The sequence below is a fragment of the Sinocyclocheilus anshuiensis genome, unplaced genomic scaffold (assembly GCF_001515605.1).
Source record: "Sinocyclocheilus anshuiensis isolate Anshui unplaced genomic scaffold, SAMN03320099.WGS_v1.1 scaffold928, whole genome shotgun sequence".
NCBI classification, from domain to species: domain Eukaryota; kingdom Metazoa; phylum Chordata; class Actinopteri; order Cypriniformes; family Cyprinidae; genus Sinocyclocheilus; species Sinocyclocheilus anshuiensis.
Window position 1 is genome coordinate 961,015 of NW_015552531.1, and position 14,416 is coordinate 975,430.

A 14,416-nucleotide genomic window follows, 5' to 3' on the forward strand; every position below is an offset into this window, starting at 1 on the left:
ACATGATCTTTAATAAGGACACTTTCACCCAAAGGTCATGACACCTGCTGCTAGTAAACTAGATCACAGAGCAGTATAGACACATATGGTGTGATTTACAGTACAGGTGAGGAGACAAGCAGTTTTACACTGTTAAACTGATCCCAGTTTATGTACATAACAAACTGATGGTGCAGCATTTGAAATCCAATTATATTTGTTCAAGGATAACAAGTGCTGGCTTCCTCCTACGGGTTTGCTTTTGGAGAGAATGTGAAATCATGCTTTATTATGCAACAGCCTACTCATGTACTGCAACACACAAGAACAAAACTATAGATAAAGAAAGAGATGTGTAGGGAGTGAAAACAAGCCTGCAGCGTGAGGCGTTTTAAGTAGGGCTGTCAATCAGAGGAAACTTAATCAAATTAAATGCATGACATTCTGACTAATTAATCAAATTTATAGCAATTATTTGCATATTAATCACTCTATATGTAAAATACATTGAAAGAATATTGATTTTATGGTGTCACATTTGTTCGAGTTGTCTTACAAGACAATCTGGCTTTTTTAAAGGAGAATGGAGGAATTTTAAGAGGAATCGTACTAGCCAAAGTCTTCAGTCTCATATATTCTGTTTTATGATTCATTGATATAGTAGGAGAATACAGAACTTCTATAAAAATCAAACTTAAAGGGATAGTTCACTCATTAGGGTGAGTAAATGATGACAGAATTATCATTTTTGGGTAAACAATCCCTTTAAGGAAACACACAGTACATTTTAAAGGGGTCATATGATGCGATTTCAAGTTTTCCTTTCTCTTTGCAGTGTTACAAGCTGATTGTGCATAGATAAGATCCCTGAAGTTGCAAAGACTAAAGTCTCAAAACCAAAGAGATATACTTTATCAAAGTTAAGACTCTGCCACGCCCCCCTAAAACGGCTCGTTCTAACACGCCCCCACATATCTACCTCACTATGTGGAAATATTTGCATAATGCCGCCCAAATGTGCACGCAAAGAAAGAAGGCGTGGTTTCAGTAACCGCAGTTAGTGTTGAAGCAGCCATGTCAGGGAGACGCTGTGTGTTTCTAGGCAAAAGCAAAAGCACTTAATTTGGCCTTCCGGAAGTAGATGCATTTAGGAATCTTTAAGATGACTTACAACAGAACAGCAATGCATTTTATGGACGACCGTTTCATGAACCTAGGAGAGGAGGTAATTCTGACTTTGCTATGACAATCTGGCGCTTCTGAATCAGCTACTGTTTTGTTATTAGTTTAAGTATTTGCTATTGACTGTTCAAATGCTGAGTTTTGCGCATCCTGCGTGTGCGCATCCTGTGAGCGAGCGAGAGAGAGAAAAAGAGAGAAAGCGAGAGAGAAAGAGAGAGAGAGCGAGAGAGAGCGTGAGAGAGAGCGCGAGAGAGAGAGAGAGCACGAGAGAGCGCGAGAGAGAGCGCGAGAGAGCGAGAGAGAGTGCGAGAGAGAGAGAGCACGAGAGAGAGAGAGGGGGTCACATTACAAACACATACCAGCTTCATCACTGTCACGCGACTCTGTTCCCCTTTTGGGCTCTGTCTTTACATTTATTTTGAAAGCTGACGCTCGCGATTATGGTAAGGGGCGTTACATTTCCAACGAGTGCTTGCGGTGTTCGGCCAATCACAATACACTGGGTCAGCTGGCCAATCAGAGCAAACTGCGCTTGTCGGAAGGAGGGACTTTGTAAAAAAACGAAGCGTTTGAGAGAGGCGGGGCATAGAGGACCTACAATAATGTACAGTATTTGAAAAATAATGTGTTTTTTGAACATTAAAGCATGTCAACATATTCTGTTACACCAAATACACAAAATAATGATCTTTAAAAAAGCATCATATGACCCCTTTAAAACACAAAATACAGAATTGGATACAGGGAGGTTTAAAAAGTGATGACCTATTTTAGACAGACTAAACCCTGGTTTAGAGCTTTGAGTTGCTCAATTCCCATCAGTCTTTGCTCCGATAGAATCCACCCCCTCAATTATTATTCTCAGGTCAGTAGGTAGCATCATCATTAAGGCTTGTCGTTGATTCCATTGCGACTCATTCTCTGGGAGTTTGTGGTAAATACATGAACCTGATTGGATGGAGATAGTAACCAAATCCTTGGATAAAATGGGGGTGGAGTCACCTGTGAAAATGAGAAGAATTAATTAAATGGGGTTACCAGCATTAAAAACAGTATAATCTCAAGGTAGCTTGCTTAGCAAATTCTGTTTGTTTTTCTTGCACACACACATGTCCTACAGATGGACGGAGTGGGTCACAGAGCATGTTTTGCTCTATAATTGGGAGGTCTGGTGAGGCATGCTGGGACTGCACACAACAGACTGACTTTTACTGCCCCACTGATCTGTGGGGTATTAATAGAGTCTGATTCGCCCTCATACCCCTTTACACACTCAAAAAACACCTACTCCCACACTCCAGCACTGACATATGCACACTAACACACATGCAAACTACTTTTACAGCTACTGACACCATGTGGTCATTTGTGTGAACAGCATGGGGCCTTTCTAGATGATTTCAGTGATGTGACACATTTAGAATAAAACGATTGCTCTTTTGTTCCTGCTTGTATTTGTGTGTGTGTGTGTGTGTGTGTGTGTGTGTGTGTACATAAGATTGAGAACCACCAATGTTTTTTGACTAACCAAAAATAGTAGATGGGGGGAAAATGGGTGTGAGAGTGTATATTTGACTGCCAGATTTACCTGTCTTGTTTAGTCCTTGGTGACCCATCTGAGTTCACTCTTTACGTTCTGGAGCTCGGAAAGGTTGACGGCGGGGCCCGGTAGTTTCACAGCACCAGGCAGGGACTTTTTCTCCTCTGGAGTCACTGGAGACGCCTATGAAGCCAATTGTGAGAGATATTACTGAGTGGCCCTCACAAAATCTCTCAAGAACGTGTTATATTTTACTGCCAAAATAAAAAGAAGGAATAAAATTAATTTTAAAATGAACAACTGAAAATTAAGCTTCTTTCAGGAGCAGAGGGTAATATTAATATTGTTTTCTGACATTTTATGATAAGCAAATTTGCCCCTAAATTCTTATTTTACTTGATTTTTAATTTTAATTCTGTGTTTTGTGTCTGTGTTAATTAGACGTAACTAAGCATATTTATTTTTACTAAATATAAGAAAAGCATATTTAAATAGTTTATTAGTACTTATCATTTAAATAAACATTTTGAAAATTACAGTACACATTACATTATTAATAACAATGTAAAACATCCGTCTGTTACTTATCATAAAAATGTATTTATTTGTTTATTTATTTCTCTTTCCACCTTCATTATTAGTTTATTATTGTTTATTAGTACTTCATGATAGTATTTATGTTGATTTTAAAACATTGTAAAAAAGTACAGCATCACATTCATAATATTCTAATGAGAATCATCATTAGGAATAATGTAAATCTGATAAATAATGTCAATTCTATATATTCCCAAATTGGATATGTTTATTTTAAATAAAGATATATTTAAAAATAAATATAATTCATTTATAATTGAACAATGTTTAAATGGTCCAAATATAAACTAGCGTTATGTAAAATATTTATTTATTTACCTGCTTACATTTAAATGTGATCTGATTACATGATTACAATTGTCTGTGTGTCTAATTTGTTTGATTATTTATAAAACTGTGCTAATGTGTGTATGTGAGCTTTCTTCCAGCAGAATCTGACCTCCTCTGCGTCTACTGTATCTTCTCTCCTCTTCACAGGATGTCCCGCCCCAGGACGCAGAGCCCCCATCGGAATATTAAGGTTGGCCTTTGAGACAGACAAGAAAATCCAGTGAGATGGTTACCATCGCTGCTACACCTCACAGAGTGCTGAGATGAAACCACCCCTGACACTGCTCGTTTCCTCCTGTAACCGCACCTATAATCCAATCACCAGAGTACCAAAGTCTTTTAAGTGCACGTAATATTGTGCAATGGTCAAGCGTAGTTGTCGAAACCAAACCTTTCCACAAAACCTGCTGGACGTGTCTTCCTGCTGGAGTTTGTATTTCATAAAGAGCAAAGTGCCTGTATGGAAATGAGCTGCGGGCAGATAAAACAGTGGGATGACAGACATCCTTGTGTTTGTTGAGGCCCGACACATACAGCCTGTCTTTTTTTATTCTGGTCTTTATTATGTGGCATCTAAACGCAGCATGTATTGTGAAAACAATGTCCGAATGTAAATGTATTTATAGCTTTACATTAGGAAGAAAGTATCTGGATTGTTGCCACATCTCTTCTCTTATATATTATTATTGTTGTTTTTTCTTAACCATCCTATCATTTTGGTGAATCTCACAAACCAAGTCACATATCAACCCAAAATCAAAGGAAAAGAAATTATATTTTGTTGCAATATGGTAATGAAAATTTAAAGGGGAAAATGTTTAATTATAATAAAAATAATCTTACAAAGCAAAATTGACTTTATTTAATTCTTTTTTCATTTACATGTAGAACCACAAACACTTCTGCCTCTTTTTATACATTATTGTCCTGCTGTATTGGTCACACAAGGTCAAACACTCAATTCAATTTACAGTTTTTCAATTCAGTCTTTTGATTAGTGCATGTGAGATCCCTCGACCAATCCCAAACACTCTTAAAGATTTGGCTTTACTCCAGTTTTGCATGCATTTCATGGTCCAGTACATCAAATGCTTTAGTTTCTTCTCTTTTTCACTCTCTTTCCTTCTTTCATTTCTCTGGCTTTCCATCTGTATAGGCTGCTGGCTGTTTTAGGCTGTACAGTAGTGACCACGTGCTCCTGTATTTGCATGCCTTCCTTCTGCTCTCTGACGGACCATATCCTGAATCTTGTGTATGCTTGGTTTTTTTTTTTTTTGGTTCATGTGTATATGAAGAGGTTTTATGGAAAGATAAAGGTGTCTATTTTTAGCTGAAGTGTTCAGTGTTTGTAAAAAAAATTGTTCTCTACACTGTGGTGAACTGTTAAACATCGTTCTTTCTGTCTATGTTATTGCTCCTAGCCAGACATATAGTTACAGGAAAAAAAATAAGTGAACCCTTTTGATTTCGACATAAATTGGTCCGTGACTGATCTGTAACTACATCACATCAATATAGACAAACACAAACAATGATACATTTTCATGTCTTTTTTGAACACAAAGGAACGTTTGATGGAGGTTTATGCTGCCAAAGGACATTTAACCAGATATTACAACATACTTTCACATGTGTAAAAGTAAAAATATGAAAAAAAAAAATTGTGGTCATTTGTTTAGGCAGACTTCACACTTCACATTCAGATCACATTTTAACCAATTTAAGCAGAAATCCACATAAAACCACAGGGTTCACATATTTTTTCCCTTCAACTGTATATACCGGTTAGCAAAAGGAAAAAGGCTGTAAGGACTTTAATTAAAGTGTACAAGTCTATTTTTATATAAATTGTTTCTGTTTGGATAAGAAATGTTTTCCTACCAAGAAGAAAAAAAGCTGGACACACATCAACACCTTAATGTATTTCATGTACTTGTGAATGGCCTTGTGTGAGTACTGTAATGCAATGTGCATTGAAATGTGTTTTTACAGTTCTAACTCAGTGTTCAAAATAGGGAACTGGCTTTTCAGATTAAACTATTTAATGTTGACATGTATGAGTGTTTTTGAGCAAAGAAAAGCACACTGGGAACCATTTTAGTGCCAATACACTATTCTTAAATTATGTTCAAACAAAAAACACACACACCGCTGGCGTAATACTCACCTGCAGGGCTTTTACGTTGGACGACGGCTGTTTAGACATTCTGTGCAGTTGTGTCCACGTTCCTGCTGTCGAAAAGACAGAAAGAAACAATGCATTGATCAGATGGACAGACAGGCCCGGTGTGGGTTTGAATGCATGTATTTTGTGTGTGGCTATGTGTATGTATGTTAAAGAGAGCCGGGGAAAAGTAAAGCCCCCCTGCGGCTCTCAGGTGCCCGTGGATAGTCTTTCAGTTGCTTAGTGACTCCTGCAGTGTGGAGCAGGTAGCAGCTCTTACCCCTGAATCATTTATGTTAACATGGAGAAAACAGGGCTGGGATAACACACACTTACATACACTTTATACTGGATATGAAACGTGAGGTGGAATATCTACTGATATTGTAAATATATATATATTTGAGGGTAGTTTTTTGCTCAGTGGCTGCTCATTAATAGCTCAGGGAGAATTGATGGAATTATCAGATATGCTTCATTGAAGTAGGAATTTTGTCTCAGATGATTCTCCAAACACTTTTTAGCATAAGTTATAAGAGAAAGAATTATACAGAGTTTGTACTGAACTTTCGTATTTTGGTGTATTTGAGAATAGTTGGTGACAGTTGAGATCACTTTCTTAAATGTGAGATTACTAGGGTCTTTTTCTCAAGAGAACTATCTTGAAAAGAAAAACAGGTTTAAGCAAGATTCAGATATTATATATATACATATATATATATATATGTATGTATATATATATATACATACATGTATATATATTTATTTTTTCAGTAGTTCAAAAATATGTGGTATAACGTGGTTATAAACTCGTAGCCTATCAATGGATATTTATCATTACCATCATTATTTATTATCAATGGATATTTATCATATGCTCCGTTTTATCATTGTCAGTTTTAGTAACATTTGAACATTATAGGATTGAAGGTCTGTGAAAATGAAGCATGATAATTTTATATTAATTTACACGAATGTGTGTGTGTGTGTGTGTGTGTGTGTGTGTGTGTGTGTGCGCGCGCGCGTGTGTGTGTGTGTACAGAGTTTTTTATTGGTATTATATTATTGCATTAACAATAATGATGAATGGCGACAAAAGCACTGTTTCCTAAGAATGACCTCGGGGGAAGGGGGAGAATTTAAAAAGAAGACATTGACATACTTGACAACACAAACCAAGACGGAAACAAGCACATTTTACCACCACATTTCAAACAGAGAATGAATGTTGAATGACTCTAATTTTGGTCTCTGACAGGAAGCTGTTCAAAAATACGTAAAATCATCCATTGCCCTATAATGAACACAGCTGTAGGCAGATGAGCTTTGATTATGTGCTTGCGGGGAGCTTTCTGCTCGGTTATGCTGCTGATGGAACATCCCGATGTGAACACCTATAAGAGGAATCCTCCAGTCTGCAGCCATCATGCATGGTAATGCATCTGCAATATTTATATCAATACTTTCTGTCTTTCAAGGTCTCTCTCCTTTTTTAACTTAATACAGGTCTTGGTGGGGCAGCCAGGATTGACCATGCCGGTAGGGATTCAGAGAGGTTCACAACCTTAGCAACCGTAACCTGCGATGTTGTTTGCACATCAACAGCAGTGCATTAGTACTAGTGGTGTTGAGTCACTGCTGCCGAGTGTTGAGCTAAATTTACCTTTCAAAGAGCAACAGAGCAGCTGTCCAAAACTCCTCCAAAATACACTTATAAAACTCCTCAATGTCCAAAATATCAGTCAAAGATCAAATTAAATCTACTGTCAGTATAAAAAAAAAAACATATAATTGGAGGAAAAAACTAGGACCAAATCACCTTTGGCAAAAATAAATTGTTTTTAGTTTCTAGACTTATTACCTTCCAACTCAAACTCTAAATTTAACCACCTACAGTATCACAAACCCCACCAGATACTGAAATCTCACACTGAACAATACATTTTCAAAAGCTCCCACAATGGTTTCACGGGTGCAATTTATTTGCATTTAATTCCCATTATGACTGGAAGTCTTCCAGAAGTTCTAGACCTTTCCAACTGGTCTGACAAGATTTTCTCTTTTATTAAAAAAAGGTGTATTTGATATTCAAAATTGTTAACATCCAACAAAAAGTCAAATGGTTTGTTTGTTTATCAAATTCGTTGAATGTATTATTCGGAACAACTCTGTTTATTATGTAAATCATCAAACGTCATCCCAATCATATGTTTAAATGCAATCTAATTCTGCTGCAACAAAACCACAAGACAGAAAGAAAAAAGTATAATTTACATGCGTATCATCACAGAATGCTAATGCTTATGTAAAAGTACAGTTATACGGTTCAAATTAAACCTGCCTGTTGTTTCGGAGTGTGTTATGTAGGCCTGAATCCTGCCAGAGGCCTGAGTCATTATCACAGAGTCCCCCGCAAACAAAACATATACATAAATCATACTTCCTTATGAAATGAGTGAAACATGAGTATACTTTTAGAAGCTGCTAAAGGAAAGGTCAATGTAAAGAGGTCAAACTTTGAAATGTTCTGATTTAAACAAATTTTATTTGTCTCATTATCATCATAATACTATCTCTGGCATACTTTACCTAAAGAAAAGCCGTCCAGTATATCTACTGTGACCTTTAACACTGTGTTAGTTTCACACACATGCAAGATGAACACACACTCATCCTAATTTTATTTGTCTCATTATCATCATAATACTATCTCTGGCATACTTTACCTAAAGAAAAGCCATCCAGTATATCTACTGTGACCTTTAACACTGTGTTAGTTTCACACACATGCAAGATGAACACACACTCATCCTTCCTCTGTCCTCAAAAGTTGCATACCTGCTGGCGTAACAGTAAGCCACTGCTCCCCGCTGTGAGACAGACAAATGCCAATCTTTCTCTTTCTCACTCTTTTGCCTTAATGGACTAAGGCAGTCTTGACTCCTGTGCGGTTCTGGTTCTGTTCAACACCTTCTCGCTCTCTTTCTATCTCAATCTTTCTGTCCCTCACCACAGGCTGTAGTGGAGCAGGGGATTCCACTCATATCTGGGATTTGTACACACTATAAATAGTAGTGTGATACACAGAGGGGACCTGCTTTCTGTCCACCCTGACTGTTCACTTCACAGACACTATATATGATCCATTATAGCCTCATTCACAGTCCTTTCACTATATACGGATACAGTGGGGTCCAAACATCAAGTGAGAATCTGGAATTCGAAATGTAATTTAAACATGGAGATAAATAAAGTTTTGAATAAGAATATTAAAGTGAATAAGAAATATTATGCACTATTTCTATGTCATTAATCAAATAAATTTGTGTCACTGGTCTGAATCCTTCATACAAACGGTCAGATGTTTTTGCTTCCATTGAAACAAGATGGTCTTTGGATCATTTTCAAATCATGCTGGAAAACATGATTCTTTATTTTATATTAATAATAAAAATAAATAAACTTGCCTATTATATTAATTTTGCACATTATTAATAAATAATAATAATAAATATTATTATTTTAATATCTGTCTGTCTATCTGCCCACATAAACATACATATTACAATAGACTTAACATTTCATAGATTTATAATACATTTTATATTATAATTATTTTATTTATTTATTTACTTACTTAAATAAATAAACTTGCTTAGTCATCTTAGACTTTTTGGACCCCACTATATATGCCCACCAGAAACACAGAATTACAACAGCATCACTTTAAAATTGCATTTTTAAATTGCCACCAAGTTCGTGTAAGATGTACATTTGCATATATGTAAATGTGTGCTAAGTGGGTATATTTAGGAGACTATAACCTAGATCGAAATGTCCTCAATATGCCTGAACATAAGAGAGAATGTATAAATAACAGCATTACTAGATCAGATAATGAAAATGGAAGAAAACATAGAGCTCAGAAAGAGTGAGTGGAGACAGATGAACAGACATTGACCTTTGCACGACACAGGACCCTGATATCATGACCCCACTGTGCCCTTACCTGTTCAGCTGCCAGTGTGAGGTCCACACCTCCACACTGCTTTGTGTTCTATTATGATCCAGTCAAAAGCCCTGCCTGTTCTCTGTAAGGTCCTCTTCTGCTCTCTTCCACGCAGTCAGAGAATCACAGAGCAACAATACTTATTCAGATCATGACCTAATTTAGGCTCCAGCACGCAGAGCCCAGGGAGGCATCTGATTGGCCCACGGTTTGACATGACGACCCATTCCCAGTGGTAACAGCACTGCCAGTTTAGAGGAGTTTCAGATTTTAAACTAGGCAGATTTTTACCCACAACCGGACAGGTATAAACAAACGATGGAAGTTGCACATAATTTCACTGGAAAAATAGATTTCTTAAACCGAACTTGGTGCTAACAACACCAAAGTCATGGGCTTGATTGCACAAACTGGTATAATGTTGCTTCCACTCACAAGGATAAAAGCATCTGCCAAATGCATAAATGTTAAACATGATTGAGCTAAATGCACTGAACTATTTACGAGGATTAATCTACAACCATAAAACGGAATATTAAAGACTGTTAAAGCATCTCCTGTCCTTACCTGCTGCCACTAGGACTTGCCGTGTGATCCTGCTCACTCAGTTCCTTCACTGCTGAGTATAAACCTCGAGCTCAGAGCTGATGTGAAAGGTGTCCTCTACAGACAGCAGAGCTATGCAAATCCTCACCTGAATTCTCCTCCCTCTACTTGCCATCACAAACTTCCTGCTCATCCTGCCCCGTCAGCACATACTGTATACTACAGGTCAAACAGAAGTATCAAATCTTGGAATCCTTTTTAATGTGCATGTAACAATTACATGCAAAGATCACATTACACTTGAAAGTTAATGGGATTTGAAAGTGGCTAAATGCATGGTTGAACAATGCAAATATTGTTAGAAGTTGAGTGGAATATTAGTTGTATGACACTGTCCTTTCAGTGTCTGTTGTCTATATTTTACATCAATCGCTCCTGATGGGCACATGGCGTTATAAAACCAGCGGCATCCTCTCTGATGTATTCATAAAAGGCTGGCATAATTGCTGTCTATCTAGACCAGCATCTCAGATAATAAATAATTTCATAAAACCTTTAGGAGCCTGAGGGACAGAAAAGATCACTCCCACCCAGATGGAAATGTTTGTGGGGACTTGTCACATTTGAACCCGTCATTTTTCCCCATGTGCTTTACATTCAAAACCGCTGCACTTTTTTCATAAGTTTTACTATAACAGTGGCCTTTAGTGACAAATTGACCACCTTTTTGGTTGACTGGCATCATTTGCTCATAGGTCAACAGTAATACCTGATACATATTAATTAAATTGCACATTTAAAAGCAAGTATTGTGAGTACAAAAACCACAGAGGCCAAATTTGTTCAGCTGGAAGCATACTTCACAGATAGGTCTATGGTGCAAATAAGATGTGATCTCATGCTTCAGCAAATGCAGATGAAAAGAACATGTAGTTTTTTTGTTTGTTTGTTTTAGCTGCATTACAAAATAGAACTTTTGGAGTGAAAACGAAGATTTGACTGAAAAGTTTTATGAAAATTATACTATGCCACACGCACAGTCGCCGATACTTTTTTGCTCAATAGCTGAACTATTACAAATAAAACATAGACCTACTTGAAATGTATGATTTGTATTGCAATTTTAGCAACACACATAGCCTATTTGAAATCAAGTTTAATATTTTAATGTGAATGTAAATTATATTAGGTTTTGAATGACTTCATGTTTTATTAGCTGAATCATAGCAGCAACAGACTGAACTGGGACACACAAATTACAATAAAGATCCTTATTTAATCAAAATTAAAAACGTTGGAGAACACAATGAAGTAAACTAATCACTGAATCGTTTTGTTTGAAAGAACCGATTCACAGAAATGATTCGAATTCCCTATAACTTAAAGCTACGTGCTCGATTGCTCTGCTCTGACAAAAGTAAACAGCCTGGCTCGATTAGTAATACTGCGGTTGGACATCGTAATCCACGCAAACGCGGAAGCGAAGGCTTCCACGGGTGTTTTGTACACAGTGCATGTGTAGTGTCGTGCTTGACAATCGGAATCGTAAGTTCATTCGTCTGTGGATTTGGACGCTCTTGAGACGCATGCAGCCCGGGGTGCCATCATGATTCCCATAGCGGTGGTGGTGTGTGTGATAGGCGGGTGGTGTACCGTGTATCTGGCGGACACGCTGCTGCGGGTAACGTTATGCGGATCTCACCAATACAACCCTTAATATCTAGAGTTAACGGTAGAGAGTAAGTTCACAACACAGAGGTATTTGCTGCTTAAATAATGGAATCGATTTTTATTGATAATTTCTAATGCGACTGTGATTTATTTGTCAAGGACATTATGATAAGAGTAGCATTTTGGAAGTGCCATGGTACAGTGACGTGTAAAGTAATACCATTGTACAGAGATTTTTTACCATGTTTATGTAGCATTGTATTTACCTTTATCAGTAATCCAATTTGTAAAATGTTTGGACATTGAACCACAATGTTACAATGTTTTTTGATATGTGCCATTTTTTTGTGTATTATACTGTGGAACTACCATGGTTTACCTCGTAGTATACAAATACCATTATAATTCTATTTACATTGTGTATCTCAAAGTATCATAATATTATTATTTGATGTATTTACTGTACCATGGTACTGCCATGTTTTTAGTTTAGTTTTTCATTTGCCACTTTAAAAGTTGATTCTAAATGATTACTCTCACTAATGTTAGATTAGGTAAACAGTTTCTAACAGCTGTGGTAAAAACTGTGCTAACTTTATAAATGAGATCATCATATTTTTATACAGTAGCAACAATTACTGATTTTCTCACCTTCAGTCGTCCAGTTCGGTGAAGAACCGCTATGAATCCTGGTTATCCTCGAATGGATTCACTCTCTCTCCATTCCATATTAAATGGCACACCGGCATCTTCAACCGTCTTTTTGCCAGATGTGCTCATCTCAACCCTCACTTTCTCTACATCTGGTATGATTTACTGTCTTCAAATCAAGTTTTTTTTAATGTTCAGATGACAGGGATGCTTAGTATGAGCTCTTTAACACTTATTGCTGTAATATACAGAGCTGTCAGTCTTTTGTTCATGTGATCCTGCATACAAATCAACATCTTTCAATATAAACTATATAATATAAAAACATGTAAACCTCTCTTGCTTTGCTTTGGTTTCTGTTGCCATATTAAATCCACAGTGATGATATTTATTTAATCTTTTGAGGAATTAAAGTTTTAGTCATTAAAAAATTCTTAAACTGCTTATGATGAGTGCAGGGGATTATGGGTAACCCCCTCCCTCCCCCACACATACCCACAGTCTCCTTCTATTTCTCAATCATCATAGTAAAAGAATGAAAAATCCAGGAGTTAAAATCTAATTTAAACCTGAAAATATACCAAAAATTTCCACATGTTGCTGTTTTAGGTTCAGTGCCGGAATGGTGTTTGGGGTTCTGGCGATGTTTGGGTCTGTGGTTCTCCTGAGCAAAACATTGCTGCAGACTTTGAGTCAGATGATGGCAGAGACGCCAGAAGGGTCTCACGAACAGGTCTTGCAAGTGGTGGTGAGTACAGAGGAGCTCTATGGGAATCAGATGATGGTGGTGCACTTTAGTGTGAACAACAATGAAAGTGTGAACCGTCTGTGCTCAGCCTGATCATTCTAGTAATTTTTTTTGTCATTTGTTTTATCATCAGGTGCCTGGTGTGAACCTTCCTGTCAGTCAGCTGGCCTATTTTTTCATTGCGATCTTGGTCAGCGGAGTCATACATGAGTTTGGCCATGGGGTGGCAGCACTAAGGTAAAATGATCATCTCAAAGATGCCATGTGTAATTTCTGTGTCAGTAGCAATGCCAAACTTTTAACAAAATTTTAACACTTACTTGTCCCACATAAAGCCAGTATAGGTTAAAATATTCTATAATAAAAATTGCTTTTTGCAATTACTGCAACTTGAAGATGAAACTGTGTCCTAATAAAGCAAGTAGATGTAACTGCAGACCGGAGATCTCCAAAATGGGGTGTGAACTCCAAAAGTGGGCAGAACCTCCAAAATGGGGCAGGGTCTCCTTGCGCAAAGACTTTCACCATTGGCTCTGGCTCCAGCCAATTGTTATTGACTTACATTTCAAAATAAAACATTATAAATTAAACATTGTTTCTAGTTCATTTAAAATAAAATATGCTATATAAATAAATATTTTCCGTGAGAGCAGAGCCCAAAGCTTGTGGCCAGTGGTGTTTGGACTGGAGTTTGAACCTCTGCTTAATGATATAAATGGGAATCACCCACAAGCTCTCCTGCGAGCCGTCTCAGTGCAGGGGAAATATTTCACTCTATCACTTTGTTCTAAGCAACGGGGGCGTCCCGGGGCTCGAAATTCGCAGGGTAGGAGGGGGTAGTGACGCTGGGTGTAACTAAAAAGGTGCCATTGTCCGGTGAGGTCCGGTTGGGGAGTTACGGAACGATCTCATAACGCATAATCTTATTAACTGTTTATCTCCTGAACTGCAACTTTCTTTACCACGCTATTCAGCGCAAATCCCGCCATGCTGTCAATT

General features: G+C 37.4%; 2 protein-coding genes and 1 pseudogene across 7 annotated transcripts in view; 2 read left to right on the forward strand and 1 right to left on the reverse strand.

The window, feature by feature from the left end:
* LOC107663665 (connector enhancer of kinase suppressor of ras 2-like) overlaps positions 1-4,232 on the forward strand; it is a 105,484-nt gene extending 101,252 nt beyond the window's left edge. Inside the window, exon 20 of one of the 2 annotated variants that reach the window (XM_016453922.1) lies at positions 3,776-4,232. In XM_016453922.1, the coding sequence (XP_016309408.1) occupies positions 3,776-3,852 (77 nt within the window). In that variant the 3' untranslated portion in view covers positions 3,853-4,232. The remainder of the gene's footprint in view (positions 1-3,775) is intronic. The other variant, XM_016453919.1, reaches the window with a different exon arrangement.
* Positions 1,833-10,420, reverse strand: LOC107663668 (small muscular protein-like). 5 transcript variants are annotated; one of them, XM_016453929.1, is made up of 5 exons: positions 10,369-10,420; positions 5,796-5,860; positions 3,738-3,824; positions 2,750-2,884; positions 1,833-2,163 (listed from the first exon to the last, which is right to left on the reverse strand). In XM_016453929.1, exons 2-4 carry the CDS (start codon positions 5,832-5,834, stop codon positions 2,759-2,761), a joined length of 252 nt encoding a protein of 83 aa, XP_016309415.1. In that variant the 5' UTR covers positions 5,835-5,860; positions 10,369-10,420; the 3' UTR covers positions 1,833-2,163; positions 2,750-2,758. The 5 variants fall into 5 exon arrangements, with proteins under 5 accessions (XP_016309415.1, XP_016309414.1, XP_016309412.1 ...); XM_016453928.1 differs by lacking the exon at positions 10,369-10,420 and adding an exon at positions 9,802-9,941 and having other exon boundaries at positions 5,796-5,857; XM_016453926.1 differs by lacking the exon at positions 10,369-10,420 and adding an exon at positions 9,802-9,941.
* Positions 10,421-11,791: 1,371 nt separating this feature from the next.
* Positions 11,792-14,416, forward strand: part of LOC107663713 (membrane-bound transcription factor site-2 protease-like) — an 11,394-nt pseudogene continuing 8,769 nt past the window's right edge.

What these genes read in the sequence shown, in the direction of transcription:
- LOC107663668 (XM_016453929.1), bottom strand. Translation starts at nt 5,834, where the DNA reads ATGTCTAAACAGCCGTCGTCCAACGTAAAAGCCCTGCAG. An exon ending in CCAACGTAAAAGCCCTGCAG is followed by an intron (nt 3,825 to 5,795) that starts GTGAGTATTACG and finishes TCTGTCTCAAAG; the next exon opens with GCCAACCTTAATATTCCGAT. An exon ending in ATACAGTAGACGCAGAGGAG is followed by an intron (nt 2,885 to 3,737) that starts GTCAGATTCTGC and finishes TTGGCTTCATAG; the next exon opens with GCGTCTCCAGTGACTCCAGA.